We start from the raw sequence: 24,690 nt of genomic DNA on the forward strand, positions 1-24,690 counted from the left end.
ATATGATGTCTCAATAGGAGAACCCTCACATAAGGAGACTGCTATCTCATAACATTCTTGCTTCAACCCACCACCAAGACTTTCAGCAAAAATGCAATCTCGAACAAGCATGTCCGCGGAAGAGGCTGATGATGATTCACAAAGTATCTTCACTGACACTGCAACCCTTGTTGGCACAACAGAATATGCAAACGTTGCTACATCATCAAGGCAGTCTGACCCCTATGATAACGCAAGTATAACCGGACGGTCTTCTACGTCCACTTTACGACCTTTACCAAGACAACACTCCGCACCACCTCCAACTGACTATAGCACAAACAGAAGATGGCAAGACGATACTGTTTCGATCAATACAATCACAGATGATCGTGGCCTGGTAGTACCATGGTGGTCAGCTGTCTTGCCGGATCCAAGCAGCTTAATGCGCTCTCGCAGTCAAAGGAGAGGAAATGGTCAACAATCACGCCCAAGCAGAACAGGCGCAAGTACTTCTGACGCAGCCAATTCACCGCCAACTGTCTTGCTGCCGCGATTCAGGAGGACGGCTCAATTGGGAACAAGTGGTGGCGGTACAAATGGCGGCAGCAGCAGCTCAACCACTCAGCCTAGATCAGCTTTGGATACTTTCAATTCTTCCTCTCCGACTTCTTCAAATGATTCATCCTATATACGATTACGCAACATTCCAAGATCGGTTTCTACACCAACGTCAATGTCATTTCCTGATCGTCAACAACAAATACTACAAAGGGCTACTAGCATGTTCATGACTTCAGAAAGCGCTTCTGAAGCAGTAGAGGATGATTGCATTCCAGAATTTGTGCCCGAACCACCAGCACTTCCACAGCCTTATGACATTTACACAAAGTGTTACTGTGAGGAGAATGCATACATTCTGGCAGCATACCTGGACAGGATATGTAAGAAGCGAAACAAGGAGGAGAATCACGACTGGCAGTGGAATGTCGACGTGGTATTTGTGAGCAACGAAAACAAGAATGTAGCCCTTTGGCAACAACGTGCAAGTCAAATGCCCGAAACGGATAATATTGTAATCTGGGATTACCATGTTTTCGTGGTCGTGAGCTGTACACCAAAACCAAGAAGTCAATCTCACGCAAGCCTGGGACGTAGGCCGTCAGCGAGAACGACTCATTCTTCTGGTCCAATGTCCGCCCGCCTGCCAAGGAGGCAATCTACTGTGCCAACCGATTACTCCATCTTGGATACAGTTTATGTGCCACAATCGAATCCAGGTTTGACCGAAACCGAAACTAAGACTACCTATTCATGGGTGTACGATCTCGACTCCTGCTTAAGAACTCCAACAAGACTTTCGCAGTATTTACAAGCTACGTTCAAATCAGACATTCACACTACCGTATCTGCTCATTTTCGTCCTCGGTTTCGAATCATTCCTGCTGCAAGTTATTTTGCCTATTTCGCTAGTGATCGCTCACATATGCTCATCACACCTTCACAAGAAGAAAGAGAGACATTCGAAGCAATTTGTGCTTCTACTGGCTGGGTATTAGATAGTCAATTACCCCAACAGTATAATTCACCCTTGCCCAGATGGCCAAACATACGAGGCGCTCTGGCCGAATCGGATAATCTTTTGATGGACTCGTATGTGAACATGATCGGCGGAGCAGGAGATGATCGATATGGAACAACCGTGAGCCTTTTGGAGCTAATGCAGGGTACAGGGCTATGCAATGATGGCTATGTGCCTGTGCAAGATGCACCTACGTCTAGAAACGGCAGTGAAAGAGCACGTAGAGAAGAAGGCGATCATATCCAGTCATCAGTCAAGAAGATGCTTGATGATCTTCAAAACGGCTCACAACTTACTCGTCAAATGAGTGTACAAAGTCACAGTCGATCCAACAGTACTTCCAGTAGTAACGAGGGTAGCCAAAGCGAAGATTTGCCAGGATTTGTGCTGGGTGTTCGACGTTTTTATGGGAGACGTCCTCCACCACCAGTCCCGGAAGGTGTTGATCGATTTGCTCGTGTTGATTTTACAGGTAGAGGTAAACGTGTTACCAATCCACTCTTTCCGGCTTATATGCATGCAACATTGCAAAGTCGTGCTGCTTTTCGTCAATCGCAAAATCAAAATCAACGATCAGGTTTACCTCCTCCTCCTCCACCGCCTACTTCAACAAGTCAATAACGAGCAAAAATGGGTTGTGTAATGTCAGTGTTGTATTTTTATTCGTCTACTCAGTCATGATCAGAAACAGTAATTTTGAAATGAATGTATTGCTTTTTAGAGAAAAACGCTATACGGCTGCAAAGCCTTGTCGTGGACCTTGATGACGTTGAAAGCCGACACTTCCGCCGGTATGTTGCGCTTCTTGTGGATCTGCAAATGGGTCATCATCATCGTCTGCGCCTTCGAGGTCGTAATCGAGTATACTCTCAGGTCCAATGCTTGGCTGATGGTTGGAGTACAGATCATCATCGTCATATGCAGCAGCAGCGTTTGGTTTCAGACTACTAGAGCCTGCTCTTCCTTCTAATCCAGTGCTTGCAATCGCAGCAGCTTCTTCGTCAGATTCGGATTCGTAATCGCTATAATCTGACAAGGTAGAGCTTTGTTGATGAGCACTGCTACCTTGCGCGCTACTGCTGGCTGCTGTTGACGTAGGACGCATGACAGCATGTGGTGGTCTACCTTCGCCATCATCATCAAAGTTGAGATCCATAAGATCGTTGATATGCCCAGTTCCCTTGCTGCTGCTGCTCATACTTGCGCCTCTTGAAGGTCCTCTATAGCTGTTGTATCGTTCGATTCGTTGACGTTGTTTGTCCTGCAAAGCGTCTAATTCACCTTCTTCGATATGTGCAGCCGCCAAGCGTTGCTGAACAATGGCAATTTCAGCTTCTTCTTGCTCTGCACGTTCTTGTGCTCTTTGTGCTGCACTCTTTGAACCTCTGATATTTGCCAGCGGTTCACCATCCTCTTCGTCGCTGTCTCTTTCAGTAGATTTTGCTAATTTGTCGTACAGCTCCAAAGAGAGCAAAATCTGATCGTTAGCGGAGATCAAACCTCCCAAAAATTCTTCATCCTTGACCAATTGGATGTACCTGACAACCTTTTTACGCTCACCCTTTACGCGTGAGAGGTAGAGTTGTACCCTTTGGTTCTCTGTGATACTCTCCTTTTCACGATTGACATGTTGCAATGCGTTGACCAAAGAGGTAGCGGATTGTTGACTTGTTGCCAAGGTGGAAAGAATGATTGGCTTCTCCTTTTCAAAATTAAATGTAGGTCTAGCCCCACCTTTCTTTTTGCTTTCTTTTGCTCGTCTAGCATCTTCTTCCTTTTGCATTCTTTCGGCCGCCTTTTTGTCCATGCGTACTTGTCGATCACGATCTTCCAATTGCTTTCTCTTTCGGTAGGCTTCTGCTGCTTCGCTTCTCATTTGAGCATCACTCTTACGACCACCACCACAAGCAGAGTACAAGCCGGCTGGGATACGCATGGTAGGTTCTTTGCTATACAATTGCTTCCAAACCAATAACATCCGCATCAATTTCTTTCGTACACTTGCGTCCACCAGAGGATCTTGTGACATCACTTTGATACGTTCTACCAATCTTTCATCGGCAAAAGAAGATTGAAATCTTGGACCTGCATTTTCACATAAGGCTCCTAACATTGTGATAGCACGTTTTTGTCCATGAATGCTACCATATTTTAGCTTTTTACGAAGTTGACGACTTGCTTCGGATGGACCTGTGTATTGGATATTGATTGCTTCGACTAATTCTGGAATACCGTCTAAATCATCTTCGCCGTACGAATTGGCTGACAATCGATCGATCAGCACAGAAACGGATGTGAATGGTTTGCTGCTGTTCAAAGCATCATTCACTGACTAAAGAAAGTGGAAGGCAAGACAGGTGTCAGAAGATGTTCTTACGTGAGGGTCTGGTTTTATTGGTATACTCACTTTCAACATCTTTTCTAGGTGAGCCTCCAGAAAAGAATGATGTAGTCAAGAGTTGAGATAGTGACCCTAGAGATTGTCATGCAAAGGGGACCAAACTGTCATCGGAGTGCAGTAAGTGCTCATTTAGACTGCTCAACTGCCAATACGCGTTTGACATCCTTCTTCAGGGCCTTGAGCGATAAGCCGATGAAATGCATGTACAGGTAAGCGGTGTGCGTTGTTGTTCTTTTGGGCTGGGCGCGTGGAAGTGAAATCGATGTTCCTTAAAATTCTCGGTTCGCGGTGGAGTAAAGCCGAAGAAAGAAAGGCTGAATGCGTTTACATGCCGCTCTCAATGCAACCTCTTTGCGACCATCACTTCCTTTTCAAAATGGCAAAAGTAGCCAGCAACAGCTTCCAATTGGCAGTGTTGAATGTACTAGCTTGGATCACGTTCCTCGTTGTGGAAGGATTCCGTACATTCATTGAACCTTTGCTATGTCATTTACGCATTCTAACGCCTGGCTTTGGCGATGCAACGTATGGAAGGGCATCATTACCCCTATCAGAAGCGGAGAGGAAGCTCATCTATGAAAACCCAGAAGTGACTGCAGTAACGAGAAAGATTGCAATGAGAAGTGATGCGATGCGTAAAGGTGGAAGTTGGGATAGACCAGGAATCAATTTTGTATCCTATTCTACTTGGCAAGTGGATACGGCAATGGAAAGTGAAAAGCTTGATGCGGATATTGTGCTACTACATGGAATAAATAATTACGCTGGAAGACAAGCTGAAATGGGTCTGTACCTCTGCAAGCAAGGCTTCCGTGTGATCGCAATCGATTTGCCTTCCTTTGGACGTTCCACAGGTCTACATTGCTATATACCCTCATTGCGTATCTTGGTGGAAGCAGTTCATGATGTCCTGATTGATATCATGAAGAACGATCCTCCCTCAATGTCAGGACGGAAAGTGTTCTTGCAGGGTGAGTCAATGGGCGGCTTTACTGCTCTATACTATGCAGCCTTGTATCCTCCTCTGTCTGCCGATTCTCAAGCAAAAGGTCAATACAACAAATTAGCACGCGAAAACAGTTCTGCCATTCAGACTATGCGACCAAATTTGGCCGGTGTTGCATGTGCTGCACCAATGTTACGTATCAGTCCACAATCTCGTCCTCCACCAATGGTTGAAAAGATTGCTCGATTTTTAGCATTCTTTGCAGGACGGTTGCCAATGTCACCAGGTGTAAAGGGAAACGTGAGTGATGATATTCGAGTTGAAACTGAATTCCATGCAGACGCACAAACGTATAAAGGATGGATTCGTATTTCTACTGGATTGGCTATCTTAGCTGGCTTATCTGAGATTTGGCAATTGGCACCTCAGATCAACGTTCCTGTTTCTTTGCATCACGGCAAGAATGATCGAGCGACACATTATGAAGGAACACAAATGTTCTATGACAAAATTAGCTCAAAAGAGAAGTCAATCCGTCTTTGGGATGGATATGAACACATTATGATGAAGAAGGTGAAAGGACAAAGCAAAGAAGATGATGATAAACGTCAAGCCGTTTTGGACGCAATTGTTGATTTTTATAAAACACAAGCACGTAAAGGTCAATAACCAAAACCCTCTCCCTTCTACTACTAGTACTTGTATCACCACCTATTGTATAATGCACATACATTCAGCATTCGTGTTTGCGATTAAGATTATAGTCTGGCATGTCAATTTATATATTCCCGAGAATAATCTGTCGAGCAGCAAAAAAGTACGCTAAATTGTACCAAGGATGGATGTTGTTTGAAAAAGGCAAGTAGTCAGTCTGCCAGTCACCCCGCATTGCTTCATTTCCTTAAAAGAGAAGCCGGTCAGTCGTCTTGCCGGACGCAGGCTTGTTCCCACACGCAGCGCACCGTGTGAACAAACAATTATAGCCCCACCTTTTTATTTCATTTTTGACTTAAACACCGCGTAAAGTCCCGCTTCATACTATAGATCGACAATTGCGGGAAGCGGGGTCTGTCAATCTTCAAATGGAGGCCTTCTTCGCCATCATCCATCATCACCATCGAATATTTTGATTCACTCCTCCACCACCGCCACCGCACAAAAATGATTAACCTTCTTCGGTCTTTCTTATTCGTCGTTCTAATTTCTGCATCCGTTCCTACTAGTTATGGTCAAGTTTCAGTCACACAACAAACAGCTGGTATCAGCCCTACCGGTGAGTGAACGAACGCCATCATATGCATACAATTTCATACTAAACGAATCTTTTTCTCTCCCTCTTTTCAGCCCAAGATCCTACCTTTTCAGCTGGTTTAGATGGATTAAGTACAGGTTCCACAATCGTATTTACTGCATTGCAAACAGGACCATCGCCTTCAATTTCACGTGAGACGGTAACATTGACCGGAGAAGCATTATCGGAATTACGAGCATCTTTATCCACAGCAGCAGCACAAGCATCAGGATCAGATTTTGGCTATGTAACAACAACTGGAAATCAAATTCCTGGAATTGCTGCCACTCTTAGTGGAGGATATAATAATCCTGCCGAACGTCCAGATTCGCAAATTACAGTAACTGCTTCTGCTATGCAATCAGGTAATAATGCACCTTTGCCAGCTTTCGCTCGTTCTTCTGATGCATGGTTAAAAGGTTTCCTCGTTACAAGCTTTACAGTCTTCCTTGCTACTTTGATGCTTTGATGGATTGTATTCCGATGGATCAATATACCCTCCCCCTTTTCATTTGCTCAACGTGCTCTTCTGCTTGGACTCTTTCTAATCTTCTTTTTCACTCACTCAAACTCTTGTTTTATATATTTACTAAAAGCTGATCAATGCATTCTCAAAAAGATATCAGAGAGTATAGCACAATGGGGTATTAATGTTTGAATGCAATGTATGACTGACTTGTTTCTTTAAATCTTTGCTTTACCATCTGGGCTCAAGAAACGAGCATAGGCATCGAGCCAAGCCTTCTTTCCACCGTTTTCAATCACATCACCATGACAAGGAATGATTCTGTCAAAGTCCCAAGAAGCAACTTCTTCTGCATCTTTTGCAAAACGTTTACGTTTTTCTTCAGTCGTTGCAGCAGGTGATCCGGGTGTTTTTTCATTTGGTGCAATATCGTTAATGGCAGATGCTTTCCACAAAAAGCTTTGATGAGTATCGGTGTGTGGCTGGAACTTCTTTGCCAATGAGCCATAGAATGGTAACCATGTGTTCACTTTTCCACCTGGTGTGTTCTTGTATTGTTCGTTGCATGGCAAGTTGAACAACAAATCAACAGCGATCAAAGTTTTGCTGTCTTTATGACAGAAGACCATGTCCTTGTTGTTAAACGTTGCAAAGTAACGAGATTGAATTTCATCTTCGAATCCATACTTTGTATCGATTGGACTTTTACCGTATTCGCCTGTCCATTTGACATCCTTGTTTTTTTCTGCCAATCCATCCACGCCGATCACTTTTGCTTCTGGATAAGCATCAGCGTATTGTTTGATGAACATACTATGTTCATAATCACCAGCAACAACATATTTCACCGGTCCCATTTCGGTAAGTTTTGCTTTTGTTTCTTCATCTAAAGGTGTACTTGCCAATAACCAAACACCCTTATCGCCTTGCAATCGAATTGCAGTTGATCGACCACCGATTGGAAAAACACCAAATCGACTAAAAGGTCTAGAGAAGGTAGCAATATTTTCCGTCACGTTACGGATGACTGTTGGACTGTTTGTCATTGTTGGTGATTTGTGCTGTAGATGGTGAATGAGGAAGAAGTGGTGAAAGTTGTAAAGAAGTTTTAAGCTTTTCTGTCGTAAGACAGTCGAGGGTTGTGCTTTCAATTCAATTAATATTATTTGTCTACATGCAGGGAATTAATTGAACAAAAAAGGCGTATGCGTTTTAACAGTCTTTATGCACGCACCAAATCCTCCACTTTCTTGTGCACTTTTGCTCAGCACTTTGAAATGTTCGCTCACATAAGCGTGTCATTCTGCTTATCTTCTTCTCCATGGAGGATTGGTTGCACTGCTACGGTTGAAAGGTACCGAGTAAGCGAGGTCACACAAGAAGATGTAATGATGATGATGATGATGATGCTTATGTGCTATTTATGAATTGAATGAATCTCGGTGTTAATACATTTTACGCCATTGAGGCAAGTGCTATCAGATTAAAGTTAACTTCTTCAGGATTGAGTTGCATATAATTCTCATGAACCCATTTAGTGGCCGTTTTGAGCAAATCTTCCTGTTGTGGAACGTCAACTTTACGATCAACCGGTCCTTTCCTTCTTCCGTCTAGTTCAAATAACTTTTTGGATTTTGGATCGCGAACGTAACAAACAAAGTGCAAATCTACCGGATCATCTGCAGATGGTGCAGCTGTTTGACCACTTGAGGCTGTTGTAGTGTGTGCTTGTGCTAGGCTTTTTGATGTTTGCAAGAATGCGGCTCTATCGGTAGCATTGAGAGGAAGAGCATCACGCAAAAGTTGTCCCATTGGTGATTCTGGAGAGAGAGTCTTTCGTGCAGAAGTGTTTGCGATGGCATGTAATAGCCCGATTGTACCGCATGCATTACTGATTGTTTGTTTGAAGTAGATCAGATCATCTTCCTTCTCAGGTCCTACGAATGGTTGAGTTTCTTGATCCTCTTTGACCATCACTTTTTCATTCTCTTTTGTGACGGGGAACAAACACAAGACCGCCTCTACCGGCTGTGGGACCATTGCTAGCACTTCATCGTCCAATCCATAAATATCTGTGAATGCATATTTTGACGTATCCAATCCCATAGATTCAGACCATGTTGTGAATAAATCTGGGTTGGATTCTAATGGTACCCAACGCATGATGATCAGTGTATGCTATACGCGTGTAATGTTCGTAGTTCGGGGTTTAACTGTACACGTTCAATTCACGCCTTGGCACCTTGGCATGAGCGTTAAGTAGACTATCTTGAAACCGTGCGAGTAGAATGACAGGACGGTCAACCGGCAAATTAGAAATCTTTCTGCGTGTGTAATAATAAGATGCATTCATTCAAATTTTATCTGTCAAAATGTTAAATTGTTGCTTTTTTAGCGCAAGCCACACTTACGTTCAATGGACTATGCCGATTTAACACAGCAGAGCCACATGGACTCAAACACAAGGCTGTACATACATACCTCCTAACAACGAACGAAATCCCCTCGAAAATGATTGTGGGTTAGCACTGCTTTCTCCCTCTCTCTTCTTCAACAACCAATAACAAATACTGTGCCTGAATAGATTGCCATGATGGAATGGCTTAGACGATCGGGATCGGGTTCCTCTATAGACGCAACGAAAGACTCTTTGGATGGACATGGAATATTTGCAATCATCGTATTTGCTATCGTTGCACTGATTTGCATTCAGCCGGTTCACGTTCCGATTCCACACTTCATCGCAAAGAGAGCAAGATCAGTTCGAACAAAGCTGTTTGGTGCGTACGATCATAATGGACAGAGAGAAGAAGAAGATGTCCAACCTCCAGAAGCAACAGCAGCTCAACCTGAAGGTCAATCTCCATCAGAAGTATCACAGATCAAAAGTGATAAACGCAGCTATCTGGTCTTCAATCATGTCTGGACACCTGCGATTGGTATTCTATTCTTGCTAGCAACAAAGACAATCGGAGGTGAACAGATCAAGCTGGGTATCATTGGAGAAGAAGGAGTGGAGCCATATGATGTCTTAATTTTCTTTATCAGTTTGGCTTATATTGCGATTAGCTTGGACGCAACTGGTTTACTTCGCTACCTAGCTTTCCAAGTCTGTATCAAAGCGGGTAGTAATGGAATGGGTCTCTATTTCATCCTTTATGCCTTCTTTTGGACGTTGGGTGTTTTGGTCGGAAATGATCCAGTCATTCTTAGTGGAACGGCATTCTTGGTTTATCTCACTCGAGTGGCTGGAATCTCTCCACCTTCTGCGTGGATCTGGGCACAATTCGTAGCAGCAAATGTATCAAGTGCCGTTTTGGTCTCTTCCAATCCGACGAATTTGGTCATCGCTAGCGGTTTCAATATTTCCTTCCCAATCTATACCGCATATATGGTCTTACCAGCCTTAGTATCCGCTCTGGCAGCTTTGGGCGCAATGCTCCTATTCTTCCGCAACGAGCCACCTACATCTGCTGAGAAGAAGGGCAAAGACTTTTCTTCTGGTGGTGTGACTGGCTGGGCAAAATCTGTCTTCACTGGGCAAACTGGGTCAAAAGGACGCCGAAGGAATCGATCAAAACCACCCATCTCACCAACAAAGAACGGTAACGACATTGCAATGCAAGACTTGTCAAATGATTCACAGAATAGCAACTCACATGACCAAGATGACGAAACAAAAGATTCACATCGTACTCCAATCATTTATATCCCAAAGACTATTGTGAGGCCAGATGTAGATCCAAAAGCAGCTCTTGTGGATCCCAAAGGTGCAATATTCGCAAGCTGTATCATGGCTGCAACGCTAATTACTGTGATTGTGACAAATGTTACAGGAGGTGCAAAAGTCTACATGGTGGCCGCACCTGGAGCAGCCATCTGTTTGACGAGAGATATCGTTTATGATTGGTATACCTGGAGATCGTTCCGCAAAGAGGAACAGGCTAAAGAGCGAGATGTGGTGGAAACGCAAAATGGTAATGCAAATGGAGATGCACCTGCGTTGTCTGTCAATGGCGGCGAGCATACCGCAGAGGAAAGCACAAATGCAGCAACTGAATCGAGAAGGGCTAGTGTCGAGAAGGTTGCGACATCAGAAGAAAAGCCACCAAAATCCGAATCATCCAAAGAAGACACAAGTAAGTCTAAACCGGTCTTCCATCGGCTGATTGCGTTCCATGAACATTGCATGGAAATCTTCCCAACGGTGACGTATGTCGCGGCTCGTTTGCCTTTCCCACTTCTCCCATTTGCATTTGGAATGTTTATCTTGGTTCAAAGTTTAGGACATGTAGGATTCATCAACATCCTTGCTGGTGGTCTAGGAAACGTCTGCGGTCATGGTTATATTGGTTGTTCGTTCTTTATTTCGTTATTGGGAGTGATTCTCTGCAATTTAGGAGGAACAAATATCGGTGCAACAATTTTGCTTACTCGTGCACTTCAATCAACCTATTTCCAACAAAAGTTACCGGCACAAGAAGCAGAATTGATCTTACGAGCGGCTGCTTATTCGGTCGCTTTTGGTTCGAATGTTGGAGCTCTTGGTGGTACGTTTGCAGCAAGTTTGGCTGGTTTACTTTGGCGTGACGGTCTCAGACAACGTGGAGTATTGGTGACCAAATTGCAATTCCTTACTTGGTGTGCTGTAGTGATAATTCCAGCAACGGTTGCTGGTGTGGCAATCTTGCTACCGGAGGTTCGTTATTTCCATGTTTCATAATGTAATTGGACTATTGTATATTTTCTCTTCGGATCACATGCAATCCATAATTCTCAGGAGCCAAGTCTGATCATTTCCCTTCGTCATTCTTCTTATGCTGAACTCGTTGCATCGAATTCAGAGCAGTAGCATACCGTTGCAACGCTTTGGCCTCGTTGGGCGCTCGAGCATGTCACACAACCAATCACTTTAGACACGACGGCGCCGTCACTAATAATATGTAATGTGAAGAAAATTTTCCAAATGCTGAGCAACCTTTTAGAAAGCAAAATTAACATTGTCTTCTCGCTTTTTCACCACCATCTTCACTGCACTTATCATCAAACGTGCAATGTCGAATTCCAGCTCGGAAGCGTCTTCGATTCAGATGGTCGGAAGCTTCACAGATTCAACCGTAATTCCTGTAAATCCAAAGAGGAGTAAGCATATTGATTTTATCATTATATGCGAGAATCGCGCTACAGGAAACACCGTCAGGTACGGAGTTGAGAAAGCTGCCCTTACGATAAACTCAACCGTTTTCAGTGACATGTTCGATGCATGCTCGAGCCATGGGGAAGCTCAAAAGGAAGAGCTCGAGCTTAAAGAAATGGATTTAGATGTCGTACATAAATTCTTAAAGATCATTAGCGGGGTGGTCGAGCAAGGGATATGGACTATAGAGTGAGTGAGTCAAACATGCAATACAGTGACCCAGAGCTTATCCGATAATAAATGTCAGCCAAAGCGCAGATCTGATCGATTTAGGTCATAAATATCGTGCGAACAATGTCGTATACGTCGGACTTCAAAAGTTTCATCGGGCTTTCGTGGAGGAAGCACTTGGTGATTCAAAGAAGTTTCATTCTCGGTATGGAAGTGCAGCTATAATCAAATTCATAAGCCTTTGGTATAGGATGGTTAAGAGTGATCTATTATGGACAGCGGAGACCGCTCAGGCATATTTTTGGTGTATGGAAATGACATGGTCTTCATGGTGTAAACTTTGCAATACGACGCCAGAAAAAGCTACGATGTCTGAATTTATCGACCATGATTCTGGGAAATACTTCTCGGGCGAAGATACTTGTGTTGCGACAATATATATCGATAAGCTGCGGGCCGGTAGAAAAAATAAAGATCTGCAAAGGCTTCTGCAAGAACTGGACGAGGAAAAATCCGAGCGAACCAAAAAAGCGTGAGGTTCTCCTTTCAGTCATACGTTGAGAGAAAGACGATCTGCAAGACTTTGAAAATTTTGGCCGGTATTGTCGATACAAATAAATGGAAGATCGAGTGAGTAACATGTATGCAGCTTTGAAAGCTCCCATGCTGAAACATCAATTTGGGACATCTTATATTCTGAAAAACACTGCAGCATTTAAGACGTTTACATGGCTGCTAAATATATTAAATTTGTATCATAGAGATGTTGCATATATAGTACAATTCTAGATTATGTTGAATAGCAATCGAGTCAAAGAATAAATCAATCACTCTCGGGCTCGCTCACCAGCATCGTGGAATGCCATTTTATAGAACAAGATTGTTATGATGTACTATATTTTTGAAGTTTGATCGCTTGAGCCATGAGAATGTATGCACTTTCCTTTTCGGCTCCGTAAAGCCCGCAAGTGGTGCATAGAGGTACGCGAGCAGAAAGCTGACTGAGTAATCTATCAAAACCCACTTTTTGCTTCTTTCCATCACAGCTGCTTACCTTTCTTTTAAAATGAGTGAACCTCCGCAGAAAAAGCAAAAGACAGATCCTGAGAATGGCATTCCGGAAATTCGAAACATTATTGAGAAGAGGTCAGATAAGGTCGACTTCTATATAGTCTATGAAAAGCATGGTGGCAAAGGCGAGAAGATCAAGTACGGAGTAGAAAAGTCTAGGCTTATTGATTCAAGTCTTTTTCAAGATATGTTCGATTTCTGCTCAAACAAGGATGGGAAAGTGATGCAAATAGAAGAAGTAGAGCTTTTTGATAAATTTCCTCCTAAGGTAGTCTGCCGTGCCTTGGAGATTATAAGCGGCGTCGTCCCCTCGGAAAGCTGGTCAATCGAGTAAGTCACGATAGATTAAAATTTATTACCAGGCTAGTCTCCTCACTATCTTCTTTCCAGCTTCTCGGCAGATATGATTGACTTTGGTCATAAGTATGGATCGGAAATCGTCTCACATTTCGGCCTGCATAAATTTTGCGGAGCCTTTGGAAAGGAGAAAAACAGGAATTACGCATTGTTGAAGTCCCGATATGGTACTGCTGCTTTAGTGAAGTACATCAGTGTATGGCGCCGACTATTGGAATCGGACATATCTTCCACCAAAGAAACAGCGGATATATACTTTTGGTGTTTTGAACGTATATGGCCTTTTCTGTGTGATCGATACCGCACGACGATCCATGAAGCTTCCATCGGTCATTTCGTAAGAGGGAAGACGCATCCCCATCTTACCGCTGAAGAAATTTCTTTTGCAGCTAGCTTCATCGAGAAAGTAAGTAGCGGTTCTGTAAAAGATCTACGCACATTTCTCTCATCGCTCAAAGAGGATAAGTTGAGCTTACTATGACGATTCAGTGCATTCTGCAAGCTGTACACGACCGTTGCCATTACAATAATTGTACTTTATACAAAGCTATCATCCTGTAAGATAACACGAATGCGTCTTCGAATGAAATTTTCTCATTTGATAGCAATCGTATTTATCCTCTTTATAGTACTCCCAACATTTTGAGAGACTCAAAGATAATTCTTCAAAAGACCTTTGCGACGTGCTTCAAGCACTATCTGAGGAACAAAAAGAAAACGACAAAGAGCAAAGTGATGACAATGAAGGTCAGGCAGACAACGAAGAAGTTCAACCAAACAGTGGTGTAGTTGACGGAGAATAGGCAGACAACGACGAAGAACAAACCGACCAAGATGACGAAGAGTAGGGAAGAACAACCCTTAACGGCCTCTTTCAATATGCTCACAATATCAACCTGTCATTCTAATCTTCCAAAGGCCATGCACAATTTTGAACCGCACATAAGAAATTCATTTGTAATTTTGTAAAGTAGCTTATCGAAACAATATTTTTTAATAACTTTTCAGTGTCCATTCTTTTGCTCGCACTCAAGAGCAACGTTGAATGCCAAGACCTTCAGCAAGGATGGCTTGTTTGATAGTACTCGTTTCGATTGTGTATGATCTACTGTTGAGCTTTGTTTCATGTCCGGCTCCACCTGCTTGATACAATAGTAATGGATTCTTGTTTTTTGGAAGATCATATTGCAGTTCAGCAGTCATTTTAAACGAATGACTGGGTGCGACTCTTGTATCTGCGGTAGTTGTGAAAATCAAAACAGCTGGGTATTCTTTGGTTTTGTTCACGTTTTGAAGAGGTGAGTACTTGATCAAATAATCAAAATCAGAAGGATCGTCCGGATCGCCGTACTCAGGCACATTTGCATTTCCAGAATTTTCCAATACTTTAAATCGAAGCATATCTAAAACTCCTCTTTCGATACATGCTCCACCAAATAAGCCTTCAGGAGCTTGATTCGTTGCAACCATGGCAGTTGTACCTGAAGCCGAGCCTCCATTCACCACTATCTTTCCCGGTGCAGCAATTTTGTTCTCGGTTGCATATTTTGCGAATGAAATAACATCATCAACCGTATTTTGTCTTTTTGCTTTCATTCCTTCTTCATGCCAACTTGCGCCGCCCACCTCACCGCCTCCTCTTGGACTTCCCCAAATCATCACACCGTTATAATTCAAAATCCAGTCGACGTATTGTGATTTATATGTCGGCAAGATGTTGTAACCATATTGACCGTATGAATAGATCCATGCAGGACTTGTACCATCGAATACACACCCTTTTTTGTAGAACAAATAGAAAGGTACTTTTGTTCCATCTTTGCTGGTTGACCATCTTTGCTCAGATGTGATGCTTGTAAGATCTACTCCATTGACGGTGGTGTCATAAATGCGCTCGGTATTCAGCTTTCCATTCGGAAAGGTGAAACGATACATAGTCACCGGCTTGTTGAGTGTTGTAGTTGACAGGAAATATTCAGGATCAGACTGGGCTGTGGTGTACAGAATCACAGTCTCTTTTTGATCAGGTAAAACTTGAGCGAGTTGTTCTCCCGTGGTAAGATCAAACAGATAGAGCTCATATCTTGCATTTCGAACGTAGTACGTCAAAAGTTTGTTTGTATCAAAGACTGGCATCCAGCCATCCATTGAACCAAGATCCATTGTTGCATCTGATTTCTCTGGAACGACGGTATGGTACTCTAACTTTTCTGTAAGATCGGATAGTTGCGAAACTGTTCTTGCTTTGCTTTCATCAACTTGTACACTAATCACCCTGATATTTGGCGCATTGTCGTCCGTTGCAAAGTAGATCGTATTGCCAATGCTGGCAAAGTAGTACATTTGAGCGCTCATATCCGGAGCGATTGATTGCCATTTCATGTTTCCCGAAATTGTTTGATTCAAAGAAGCGATGTAGACCGTATTGTGGAAATCAACTCCTTTTTGCTTTTGTGCTATCAACCATTTCTTGTCTTTTGACACCAATGTATTCCAGTATACATATGGATCGTCCTTTACTACACCAACGACTGTGATATCTTGTTCATATTTATCACCAATCCGATGATACTTGATACTTGATCCATAGCCTTCAGTTGATTCTTGAGTTTTTTGTTCACTGTAAATGAATCCTGTATCATCAACCCACCAAACGCTTCCGCCAGCTCCATAGGGTAAGACGTCATTCGGTAGTCTTCCTGCTCCGCCTGCAACGTTTCCCGGTTGGAGAAAAGGAGAAGAAGTATTACGAACATAAACGGTGTAACTATCACCGCCTCCGTCATTGAAGATGTAGGCCAGTAATTTGCCATTTGGTGAAGCATCAAATTCTTTGATTGTTTGAGAGCCGTCTGAACTGAGCAAATTTTCGTTGAAATATTTGGAGCCAGGTAAAGGATTGAAATTGTTCTTGTATGCAGCTTGCATTTCATCTGCTGTTGCAATGTACCAGATCGGTCTTGCATCATCCGGTTGCGTTGCACTATAGATGTACTTTCTATCGTCCAAAGGACCGAAAGCGGTTGGCAAACCGATATTGACGAATCGATTGAGATTTTTGATAGATTCGAAAATTGCATCGTAATCTTTGGATCTGTTTAAGTATGAATTTGACAATTTCATTTGTGCATCAATGAATCCTTTCACATCGGCCGATGTATCCATATCGGCCTCCAACCAATTGTATGGATCTGGAACGGTGACATTGCCGTTCGCTTTTGCTGAACGATAAGAGAATGTCGTATTTACACGACGAACGCTAGGATAGGTGTCTTTGGATGGGTCCCAATTGTTCGAAGTTGCGGAGGTAGAACAGCTGTAAGTGCGACCAGAGGTGAGAAGAACGGAGAAAATTGGAAGTAGATATTGAAACTTCATGATGGGCTAAAAAGGAGCTTCGCTTGAGGGGATGATATTGCAAAAGATCGTTTGGAAGAAGGGGCGGTGCTTATATACCATTCTGCTCCTTCTATGACTATGCATCTCAGATAAGCACAAAATAAGGGACCGAAAGTGGGGATCCTAAAAAGAAGTAAGCAGACTGAAGGCTTAATTTTGTGCACTTTTGGCATAATCACTATTACTCTGCTCGGCCAAAGATTTACCATACTTCATTAAAAGTTACTCCTTTTCCACGTTGAAGGCTGCCGTCATTATGTATGAAAATCAAGGGCGCGGTTCCGTTCTTCTTGTTTGTTTTCTTGCTAATACCACATGACATCTTTTTGTTTCTGGAGGGGTACTTCCGTCGTGACGAGAATCATGTGTGCCTTAATCTGATTCTTCATAGTTCTCGGTTATTACGAAGCCGCCTTTATGAGTTTGGGAGTAGGCTCAATGAGTGGGCGTCTTTCCCTGGAAACATGCGAGTATATTCGGAATCGAAATCCGAAGATGTTTGCATTCCCTTGTGTTTGGCGATCGACTACATCATGTCTTTATACCTGAAATTTGGAACGGAAGCTTCTATCCTTTGAAGGCATTCTCGGTCCGCGAAGCCTTACTTTCCGCGGAATTACTCAAGTCTTCTCATCTTACCAAGCAAATCTTAGTCAGAGCTAATCTTCGAGCAGCGGCGAAGCGACCATCATATCGCTGATGTTTGAAATGTGATCATGAATGACAGAAGATTATTGATTGTGGTGGTGGGAAGCATGGAAATGTTGGTGTCTGCATTTATCCGGCTCTCGCTAGAGTTATGTACCGGTAAACTACAGACATTATCACACGCGTTAGAATGCGGAGAAGAGCATTCCCTCTTCAAAGCTTTGACCATCACCATCCTTCCCGGCCATCAATAAGTAAAATGTCATATCCTCAACCATACACCAATTTCGGAGAAGCAAAGCTACACAAGCTTGTATTCGAAGCACCTGGCGTGCTAAGGGTAAGCTTCAATCGTGGAAAAGTGAATGCATGGATTGAACCAATGTGGAGAGAATTGGACGCCATCTTTCGCTTTATCGCTCGTGATCCAGATGTGAATGCTATTGTGTTGACAGGAGAGAATCGTTGCTTTACTGCTGGACTGGATTGTGAGTATATATAATCATTTGCTGATAGCAAACAGAATGCTAATAATTGGTCAACCTCAGTGATGAGCTCCTCGCTGGGAGCAGTGATGGATCCTGCAGGAGATGATCCAGCAAGACGTGCAATGGTGATGACTTATTGGATTCAAGAATTTCAAGATGCACTAACACAAATGGAAAGATGTCATAAACCCGTCGTTGCGGCAGTGCATAATGTCGCATATGGCTTGGCGGTGGATCTTTTAAGTGCGGTTGATATTCGTTATGCAGCTGAAGATGTTCGATTTTCTATCAGAGAAGTTGACGCTGGGTTAGCAGCTGATATTGGTACTTTACAAAGATTCCCAAAGATTGTTGGCAATGATTCTTGGGTACGAGAATTAGCCTTTACGGGAAGAGAATTTGATGCCAAAGAAGCCTTACAGTTTGGCTTCATTTCAAAGATTGTCCCTGGTGGAAAAGATGCTGTTTTTGCAGAAGCTATCAAAACAGCAACAATTTTGGCTGAAAAGAGTCCAGTCGCTTTGCGTAATACGAAGCATCTACTATTGCACAGCAGAGATCATACAGTTCAAGAGGGTTTGACATACACTGCAGTCTTGAACGGAGCAGGATTACAAGCAGGAGATATTCCAGAAGCTGTGAGTGATGAAAGAGAGCATGATTATACCCGTTTCTAACGCAGCTATTCTTTCCCATCCCTCTACCACAGATGATGTCAGTTATGCAAAAGAAGAAGCCCAACTTTGCTAAGCTTTAAAGAGTATGAATATGTTTATTATATTGCTTTTGTGCTTATAAATTATATTTGTTAGAGTAGGATCAGCATGATAAGTTTATTCTTTTGTGGCGTACATTTGTACTTCTTTTAGCGCGTATAAATGCAGGCTATATTAAAGCTCGGAAGAAGTTCGGACATTGCACCTCCGAATGAGTCAGAAGAAAAAATCAAAAGGCTTTGCAAAAGATGCACAAGATCAACACGAGAGACTATTACCTACTCTCAATCACTCCATCACATCTGTCCAACATGCCTTTCAACGATGCAAACAAGGCAGACTTGCCAACACCTGGAAAAGCAACTCGAGGCTTGCATGCTGATGATCCCGATCATGTCACAAGTCCAAACTATCCGCTCGCTCCTTCACTTTCGTTAAGCAGTACGTTCAGACTACCCCACCCAGCATCACAAATTGGTCAAGAATTGGCCGAAACAGGTGAAGCAGGACTAGACTGGCAAAAGCCTCCAGTTCACATCTATTCACGATTCACAAGTGAAACAAGAGGAAGAACAGAACAAGTTTTATCGAGCTTGTTGGATTCACATGCGTTGACGTATGCGAGTGGATTGACGGCTGCATACGGTGCAATCTTACATTATGCACCTAAAGTGATCGCTATCAGAAGAGGATATCATGGCGTTCACGCTGGTATTAAGATCTATTCACGCACACAAGATGTCAAGATTATCGATCTTGATGATGAATATCCAAAATTAGACGTCGGAAAACGAGGAGATGGTAGCGATACACCAAAGGGTGGGCTATTAGTCTGGGTAGAAACACCGTTGAATCCAACAGGTGAAGCTCGTGATTTGCAATATTATGCCAAACGTGCACATGAAGCTGGCGGTGTGATTGCAGTAGATTCTACTTTTGCACCTTTGCAAGATGTATTCGAACAAGGAGTGGATATGGTCATGCATAGCGCAACAAAATACTTCGGAGGACATTCGGATTTGTTGATGGGTATCTTGGCAGTGAAGGATAAGAAGCAATGGGATCAATTGTTTGATGATCGTAGTCATTTTGGAGGTATGCCAGGTAATATGGAATCATGGCTACTTTTACGTTCTTTGCGCTCATTACAGGTTCGTTGGCGTCAACAAAGTACAACTGCTACCAGATTGGTAGAATGGCTTCAAACCTTAGTGCAAGCCACATCATCGAGCTCAACAGTATCAAAAGAAGATCAAAAGATTGTCTCAGCAGGTGTAGTCCAAAGAGTATGGCATGCAAGTCTACAACCCAGAAAAGACAAAGATACAAGTGCGACACCACGATTCGAAGAAGGTAAAGATTTCAATCCTGCCGCTCAAATGAAGAATGGTTGGCCAGCAACGTTTGCATTTAGACTTTCAGATAAGAAAAAAGCCGCCCTTTTGCCCCATGAGACAACATACTTTGCAGCTGCTACTTCTTTGGGTGGAGTTGAATCATTATTGGAACATAGATTAGGATCCGATCCAACAGAAGATCCTTGTTTGGTCCGCGTCAGTGTCGGTCTTGAAGAGTTTGAAGACCTTCAAGCTGATCTAAGAGCTGCTTTTTTAAAGCTTATTTGAAGGGCAAACATTAACTCCATAGATAGATACATTGATTGTGTCGAATTTAATATGATACATTATCCACCTGAAGAGAGAGTGAAGATATATGTCAGCTTCAGAATTGAGTGTCTGCTGCCTGCTATGCAAACTCACCATGCAGTGTAGATATTAGACAAATCTGATCGCCATCTTGCAATTCGTACTCCATCTCTCCCTCTAATTCCCAATCTGCATCATTGATCAAAACAAGAATGCCCGGCTTCATCGATCCATCCGATTCGACAAGCATTCCATGTCGTTCGACAATCACATCACGACAAACCAATTGGATCAAATCAGACATTGTTGCTGGATGACGTGATTGTGTTCCATTTGTCACAACATTTGAGCCATCAGATATTCCTGCTGCTTTATCCGAATCTCGAGATAGTTCATTAGGGAATACTTCTGCTGGTACTTGCAGGATGTGCTTCTTTAGTTTCTTATTTGCTGTTAGTAATTCTGTTCCCCCTCTGCACCACCGGACAAAGAGAATTAGCCAGTCAGTAATGCGATCAGAACGATCACCAAGTTCAGCATAACTTACCCCAACTCTACTGTGATTTTGAGTAGCGGTATACTTGAACCCGACATAATGCTGAGGATGATGATGATGGTCTGTAGGCAAATCTTCTTAAAATCTGAAAATGTTTAACGCACGCTAAATGTAAGAAACGCGGCTGCAGTGTGGAGCTTTATTCGATAAAATTAAAAATACATGCATCTAATCTATTGTTCAGACTTTGGAAGCCATCTTCCTATTTCATCTTTACCATCTTCCACCAAGACAAAAGTCACTTCCCTTCCATGTACTACATCCAGTATGCCCTCATTCTTTGATTGTTTGGGGGAGATCAATTCTTTCCGCAACCCTTTAGCTAATCCAGGCTGATAAATGCGTTTCTCAATTTCGTCCGGTGTGAATCGACTTGCTAGCATGTAGCTTGGGTATGGATTCCTTGCACCCAACCCTAATCGACCAGCACCAGAATCTAAACCCCAGACAGCCAATTCCGTTCGTCTTCCTTCGCCTTCCTTCTCTGCTTCGCCGTGCAGAACAGCAGATGCTTGTTCAAGTCCTGTACTGATTCGACTTGCTCCTTGTAGGATCTTCTGTGGCTTGTGAGATAATAGTCGGTCTTTGCCCTGTCCGAGTGCTCCAAAGCCGGCTGTATATACATTGCCTTGATCTGGAAGAGATGTAAAATCAAAAAGTCAGCATCTATCGATCATTCATTATGCTCTTAGCTCCGTCAGACTGTTTTTGACCATGGTCACCCATGGCAGATTAGCAAACCGGATCATCTTCATCAGTGTCCGATTGCCCCGGCAAACTGTTGTCATCAGATAACAGCAAAAATCATACACTCACCATCAAGCAATACCACAAAGCTTCCTCCGAACTTTACGTCAACAACTTTTGCTCCTTGCAGAACACTCGCAACACTCGATGATGCCTCTGTTGGAACATCAATACGATCGATTGGCTCCCCACCAACAAGTGCTTGAGCGTATTCACTGTTACCCCAGCACCATATCCTTCCGCTTGCAGTCCACAAAGCGCTAGAATCTCCTCCAGCAGCTACACCTACAATTGGATCTTCTTCCGTTGGCGGAAGAGGAGGTTGAAAGCTTTCCGGTTGGATACTTTTAAAAGAAGGTAAAGAGAATTGAACAGAGGGAAGGCCCAGTTGTCCATCTGTATTGATTCCACATGTTCGTACCTCTTGTGTGCCATTTGGAAGGCGTACAAGAATGACTGTATGATCGAGACCGGAGCTGATCGATTCTATGACGATGTCATCTTCTATCGGAACACGGCGGGGTGAAGAATAGAGTTCCAATTGAGGTTCACCGCCTTCACTTTGTGCATAAGGCCTGGATATCCCTCCTACCCCTAGTTGACCGGAAGTATGATTGCCAAAGCTGTAAAGGAGTGAAGATGCATCTTTGTCCTTGCTTGTTTTGGTCAATAACCAACTGCTTCCTAATCCGCATCGAACAGTTTCTATTCCACCTGCTCCCTCGAAACCAGCGCCCACCATTCCCCAAGTGCTCTCTTGACTTGAAAATCCAGAACCTAGCTCACCAAATGTATTGCGTCCAATAGCTACCACTTTGTGTAATCCTGCTGGATTTGTACGTGGAGGTTCACTTTCATCTTGTGGGATAACGTTCTGGACGGGAAGAGCGGGTGGAAGAGTCGTATAGGATAAAAGTGAATGGGAAAAGGATGATGCCAAAGAACCAAATGATATTCCCTGTTCTACATCTTCTTGCATTCCCATCGCTAATAGCCAATCTTTTGGCACTTCCTTTAGTGTGCTACTACTCTGATCCAGGACTGATCCGCACCATAATAATCTTTGAACGTGCTGTATTCTGCCAGAGTGGAAGCATCTGTTGCATCTTCGAAGTACCTTACTGTTTCTGCCGACCAGCGGTGAGCTCCTCGTCCATATAGACATCATATTCACCCGTAATATGATCTTATGGTAATCAAGAAGAAAGTTGAAGATTATATCCGTGCGCCTGTATCTTTATCACTCTCACGCGTGCATTGCACCTTTTGGTACTGACTTCCATCAGGCGGATTGCCTTTTGATCATTGGATGATAAGATGAATGGATCATCATCATTCAAACCCTCAGGAAGTGTGACTTCACGCTTTGTGAGCCAAAATGATCTAGAGGAAGCACAAAAGAGGAGGGAAGAAGAAGTTCGTGCAACGTATGCAAGGCTAGGACAAAGTCCACCTCCTGAAGCATTGGCAGCCGCACGAAGGGAAGCAGGCGGAAGTGATGGATCTACGTATGATCCACGAAGCTTGTACGAAAGGTTAAAAGCAAACAAAGATGCCAAACAAGAAGCAATAGATGAAAAGTTAAAATTAGGCAATCAATTCAGAGGAATAGATGATAGTGAAAGTGTGTTCTTAGCACAAGTTGCACAACAAAAGAAGGAAGCAGAACGACTTAAACAAAAAGAAACAGAAGATGAATTGGAAAGATTTCGAAAGGCTGCCTTGGCAAAAGAAGCTTCTTCTCCTACACTACCTGCAAAGACAACCCCACCAACACCTGCCTCAGGAGCGAGTAAGGGTAAGGCAGCGAAGAGGAAGCGGGAAGGACTATTGGGTGTGGTAAAGAAGAAGAAAGTACAGAGCGAAGAAAAGAAAGAAAGTGTTGAGAAGAGCAAAGAAGAGAACAAGAAGGATTAATAGAGCGTGAATACTCCATTTGGACGAACTGGCACATAGCATACCTGTACACTACATGCATTTTTGACTCATGACCCTGTAATTCTATCCCATCAATCTCAATTCTTTATGCAAGATTTATCTCTATCTCGCCGAACTCTTCAAGACCAACGGCTGGTCTTTTCCAGCATCTCGGATATCTATCAACCGGATGGTTTTTTATGTGTTTGGTACATATCAGCCTCCCTGCCCCTGCGTAGCATATCCGCCTCGTTAGTATAGTGGTTAGTACGCGGGATTCATATAGTACTAAATAGACCCCGAGAGGGCAGTTCGATCCTGCCACGAGGCATACATTTTTCGATTCCGGCTGGCGTCATTAAAATTTTTGACTTTTTACCCTTCCACGTCTACGTTCTTCACAGCTCAGCGTGGGAAATATCTGTAGAAGCTTTGGAAAGTTCCTCTAAAGTAGTAAACTTTCCGATTAGCATGAAATTGAGATTAAGTAAGGATTCTTTTATCCTGTTTGTGTGGAAAAGAGCAAGAACGGAATTTAAGTTGGCTGTGTGTGTAATGGCTAAGCAGCCGAAATTGCACCGCGGTACGACGCTAAGGTTTTGATTTTTGTTTTGTTGGGGTACACTGGAGGCTTAAGCGTGGATTAGTGTTTAATTGTGCCTTGAAATTAAACATGACGCGCGTTTACCCTTCTGTATGCGGAGCATTCGTTAAACTTTCCTCGGGATACTGCGCACGCAACAAAAGCACACAAGGTGACAGTCACATTTTGTCTGTCCTGCATACGCATTTTGCCCACGTCGAAAACAAAGCAAGCAGCACTGCATCTCTGTCAAGCTTTTTTGCTAGAGTGCGCTCAAGCGGGTTTTTTAAAGTAAAACTCTCTATACGACGGATGAACTTTTCGTCTTTAGCCAATCATTAAATCGTTTGCCTTTTGTTTAGCTCTCTTACCATTGCAATTTCGATCGTAAATAGAAGAGGTCGGTGCACTCCAAAGTTCATTTTGTACACACACAAACGGAACAGCATTCCAAAAGGAAACTCTCGGCTGGAATGGCTAATCAGTCTGTGTTGCAACATTGAATTCTTATCCATCATTTTACGCCATT

The 24,690-nt window shown here is 43.1% G+C and overlaps 15 protein-coding genes and 1 non-coding gene across 16 annotated transcripts; 10 read left to right on the plus strand and 6 right to left on the minus strand.

Moving 5' to 3' along the window:
• Positions 1-91: 91 nt before the first annotated feature.
• FA14DRAFT_152074 (uncharacterized protein) lies at positions 92-2,182 on the plus strand (the record flags this gene model as incomplete). The annotated part of the gene is made up of 1 exon (XM_025497501.1): positions 92-2,182. One exon carries the CDS (start codon positions 92-94, stop codon positions 2,180-2,182), a length of 2,091 nt encoding a protein of 696 aa, XP_025356946.1.
• Positions 2,183-2,291: 109 nt separating this feature from the next.
• On the minus strand, positions 2,292-3,977 carry FA14DRAFT_175956 (uncharacterized protein; the record flags this gene model as incomplete). Its single annotated transcript, XM_025500629.1, has 2 exons — positions 2,292-3,893; positions 3,969-3,977. The coding sequence occupies 2 exons, from the start codon at positions 3,975-3,977 to the stop codon at positions 2,292-2,294; spliced, it is 1,611 nt and encodes a 536-aa protein (XP_025356947.1).
• A 330-nt stretch (positions 3,978-4,307) lies between these two features.
• Positions 4,308-5,661, plus strand: FA14DRAFT_159085 (alpha/beta-hydrolase). The gene has a single exon (XM_025498046.1). The coding sequence runs from the start codon at positions 4,339-4,341 to the stop codon at positions 5,575-5,577; it is 1,239 nt and encodes a 412-aa protein (XP_025356948.1). The 5' UTR covers positions 4,308-4,338; the 3' UTR covers positions 5,578-5,661.
• A 204-nt stretch (positions 5,662-5,865) lies between these two features.
• FA14DRAFT_169621 (uncharacterized protein) lies at positions 5,866-6,812 on the plus strand. The gene is made up of 2 exons (XM_025500218.1): positions 5,866-6,181; positions 6,253-6,812. The coding sequence occupies exons 1-2, from the start codon at positions 6,070-6,072 to the stop codon at positions 6,666-6,668; spliced, it is 528 nt and encodes a 175-aa protein (XP_025356949.1). The 5' UTR covers positions 5,866-6,069; the 3' UTR covers positions 6,669-6,812.
• A 21-nt stretch (positions 6,813-6,833) lies between these two features.
• On the minus strand, positions 6,834-7,535 carry FA14DRAFT_159086 (uncharacterized protein). The gene has a single exon (XM_025498047.1). It carries the CDS (start codon positions 7,475-7,477, stop codon positions 6,884-6,886), a length of 594 nt encoding a protein of 197 aa, XP_025356950.1. The 5' UTR covers positions 7,478-7,535; the 3' UTR covers positions 6,834-6,883.
• Positions 7,536-8,056: 521 nt separating this feature from the next.
• Positions 8,057-8,992, minus strand: FA14DRAFT_159087 (putative ubiquitin thiolesterase L3). The gene has a single exon (XM_025498048.1). It carries the CDS (start codon positions 8,826-8,828, stop codon positions 8,121-8,123), a length of 708 nt encoding a protein of 235 aa, XP_025356951.1. The 5' UTR covers positions 8,829-8,992; the 3' UTR covers positions 8,057-8,120.
• Positions 8,993-9,083: 91 nt separating this feature from the next.
• FA14DRAFT_169624 (uncharacterized protein) lies at positions 9,084-12,569 on the plus strand (the record flags this gene model as incomplete). The annotated part of the gene is made up of 6 exons (XM_025500219.1): positions 9,084-9,182; positions 9,250-11,215; positions 11,318-11,364; positions 11,651-11,865; positions 11,914-12,051; positions 12,086-12,569. Exons 1-6 carry the CDS (start codon positions 9,177-9,179, stop codon positions 12,567-12,569), a joined length of 2,856 nt encoding a protein of 951 aa, XP_025356952.1. The 5' UTR covers positions 9,084-9,176.
• Positions 12,570-13,087: 518 nt separating this feature from the next.
• FA14DRAFT_169625 (uncharacterized protein) lies at positions 13,088-14,264 on the plus strand (the record flags this gene model as incomplete). Its single annotated transcript, XM_025500220.1, has 3 exons — positions 13,088-13,434; positions 13,495-13,867; positions 14,091-14,264. Exons 1-3 carry the CDS (start codon positions 13,100-13,102, stop codon positions 14,262-14,264), a joined length of 882 nt encoding a protein of 293 aa, XP_025356953.1. The 5' UTR covers positions 13,088-13,099.
• A 115-nt stretch (positions 14,265-14,379) lies between these two features.
• Positions 14,380-16,980, minus strand: FA14DRAFT_5167 (prolyl oligopeptidase). The gene has a single exon (XM_025502455.1). It carries the CDS (start codon positions 16,837-16,839, stop codon positions 14,491-14,493), a length of 2,349 nt encoding a protein of 782 aa, XP_025356954.1. The 5' UTR covers positions 16,840-16,980; the 3' UTR covers positions 14,380-14,490.
• FA14DRAFT_5168 (uncharacterized protein) lies at positions 16,981-17,568 on the plus strand. Its single transcript, XM_025502456.1, has one exon. It carries the CDS (start codon positions 17,121-17,123, stop codon positions 17,436-17,438), a length of 318 nt encoding a protein of 105 aa, XP_025356955.1. The 5' UTR covers positions 16,981-17,120; the 3' UTR covers positions 17,439-17,568.
• A 199-nt stretch (positions 17,569-17,767) lies between these two features.
• Positions 17,768-18,753, plus strand: FA14DRAFT_119272 (ClpP/crotonase; the record flags this gene model as incomplete). Its single annotated transcript, XM_025496342.1, has 3 exons — positions 17,768-17,996; positions 18,057-18,634; positions 18,706-18,753. 3 exons carry the CDS (start codon positions 17,768-17,770, stop codon positions 18,751-18,753), a joined length of 855 nt encoding a protein of 284 aa, XP_025356956.1.
• A 270-nt stretch (positions 18,754-19,023) lies between these two features.
• Positions 19,024-20,337, plus strand: FA14DRAFT_117621 (cystathionine gamma-synthase; the record flags this gene model as incomplete). The annotated part of the gene is made up of 1 exon (XM_025496241.1): positions 19,024-20,337. The coding sequence occupies one exon, from the start codon at positions 19,024-19,026 to the stop codon at positions 20,335-20,337; it is 1,314 nt and encodes a 437-aa protein (XP_025356957.1).
• Positions 20,338-20,396: 59 nt separating this feature from the next.
• On the minus strand, positions 20,397-20,952 carry FA14DRAFT_152085 (ubiquitin related modifier 1; the record flags this gene model as incomplete). Its single annotated transcript, XM_025497502.1, has 3 exons — positions 20,397-20,404; positions 20,473-20,831; positions 20,906-20,952. 3 exons carry the CDS (start codon positions 20,950-20,952, stop codon positions 20,397-20,399), a joined length of 414 nt encoding a protein of 137 aa, XP_025356958.1.
• Positions 20,953-21,454: 502 nt separating this feature from the next.
• Positions 21,455-23,117, minus strand: FA14DRAFT_5237 (RCC1/BLIP-II). The gene is made up of 2 exons (XM_025502469.1): positions 21,731-23,117; positions 21,455-21,616 (listed from the first exon to the last, which is right to left on the minus strand). The coding sequence occupies exons 1-2, from the start codon at positions 22,827-22,829 to the stop codon at positions 21,612-21,614; spliced, it is 1,104 nt and encodes a 367-aa protein (XP_025356959.1). The 5' UTR covers positions 22,830-23,117; the 3' UTR covers positions 21,455-21,611.
• FA14DRAFT_159091 (uncharacterized protein) lies at positions 22,874-23,693 on the plus strand. The gene has a single exon (XM_025498049.1). It carries the CDS (start codon positions 22,979-22,981, stop codon positions 23,576-23,578), a length of 600 nt encoding a protein of 199 aa, XP_025356960.1. The 5' UTR covers positions 22,874-22,978; the 3' UTR covers positions 23,579-23,693.
• Positions 23,694-23,824: 131 nt separating this feature from the next.
• FA14DRAFT_t2 lies at positions 23,825-23,909 on the plus strand. The gene has a single exon. It is a non-coding gene; the product is annotated as a tRNA-Met (tRNA).
• Positions 23,910-24,690: the final 781 nt, after the last annotated feature.

The sequence above is a fragment of the Meira miltonrushii genome (assembly GCF_003144205.1).
Source record: "Meira miltonrushii strain MCA 3882 unplaced genomic scaffold FA14scaffold_1, whole genome shotgun sequence".
NCBI lineage: Eukaryota > Fungi > Basidiomycota > Exobasidiomycetes > Exobasidiales > Brachybasidiaceae > Meira > Meira miltonrushii.

What these genes read in the sequence shown, in the direction of transcription:
- FA14DRAFT_169621 (XM_025500218.1), top strand. Translation starts at nt 6,070, where the DNA reads ATGATTAACCTTCTTCGGTCTTTCTTATTCGTCGTTCTAATTTCTGCA. An exon ending in AGCTGGTATCAGCCCTACCG is followed by an intron (nt 6,182 to 6,252) that starts GTGAGTGAACGA and finishes CCCTCTTTTCAG; the next exon opens with CCCAAGATCCTACCTTTTCA.
- FA14DRAFT_5168 (XM_025502456.1), top strand. Translation starts at nt 17,121, where the DNA reads ATGAAAATCAAGGGCGCGGTTCCGTTCTTCTTGTTTGTTTTCTTGCTA.
- FA14DRAFT_159091 (XM_025498049.1), top strand. Translation starts at nt 22,979, where the DNA reads ATGAATGGATCATCATCATTCAAACCCTCAGGAAGTGTGACTTCACGC.
- FA14DRAFT_159086 (XM_025498047.1), bottom strand. Translation starts at nt 7,477, where the DNA reads ATGTTCATCAAACAATACGCTGATGCTTATCCAGAAGCAAAAGTGATC.
- FA14DRAFT_159085 (XM_025498046.1), top strand. Translation starts at nt 4,339, where the DNA reads ATGGCAAAAGTAGCCAGCAACAGCTTCCAATTGGCAGTGTTGAATGTA.
- FA14DRAFT_159087 (XM_025498048.1), bottom strand. Translation starts at nt 8,828, where the DNA reads ATGCGTTGGGTACCATTAGAATCCAACCCAGATTTATTCACAACATGG.
- FA14DRAFT_5167 (XM_025502455.1), bottom strand. Translation starts at nt 16,839, where the DNA reads ATGAAGTTTCAATATCTACTTCCAATTTTCTCCGTTCTTCTCACCTCT.
- FA14DRAFT_5237 (XM_025502469.1), bottom strand. Translation starts at nt 22,829, where the DNA reads ATGATGTCTATATGGACGAGGAGCTCACCGCTGGTCGGCAGAAACAGT.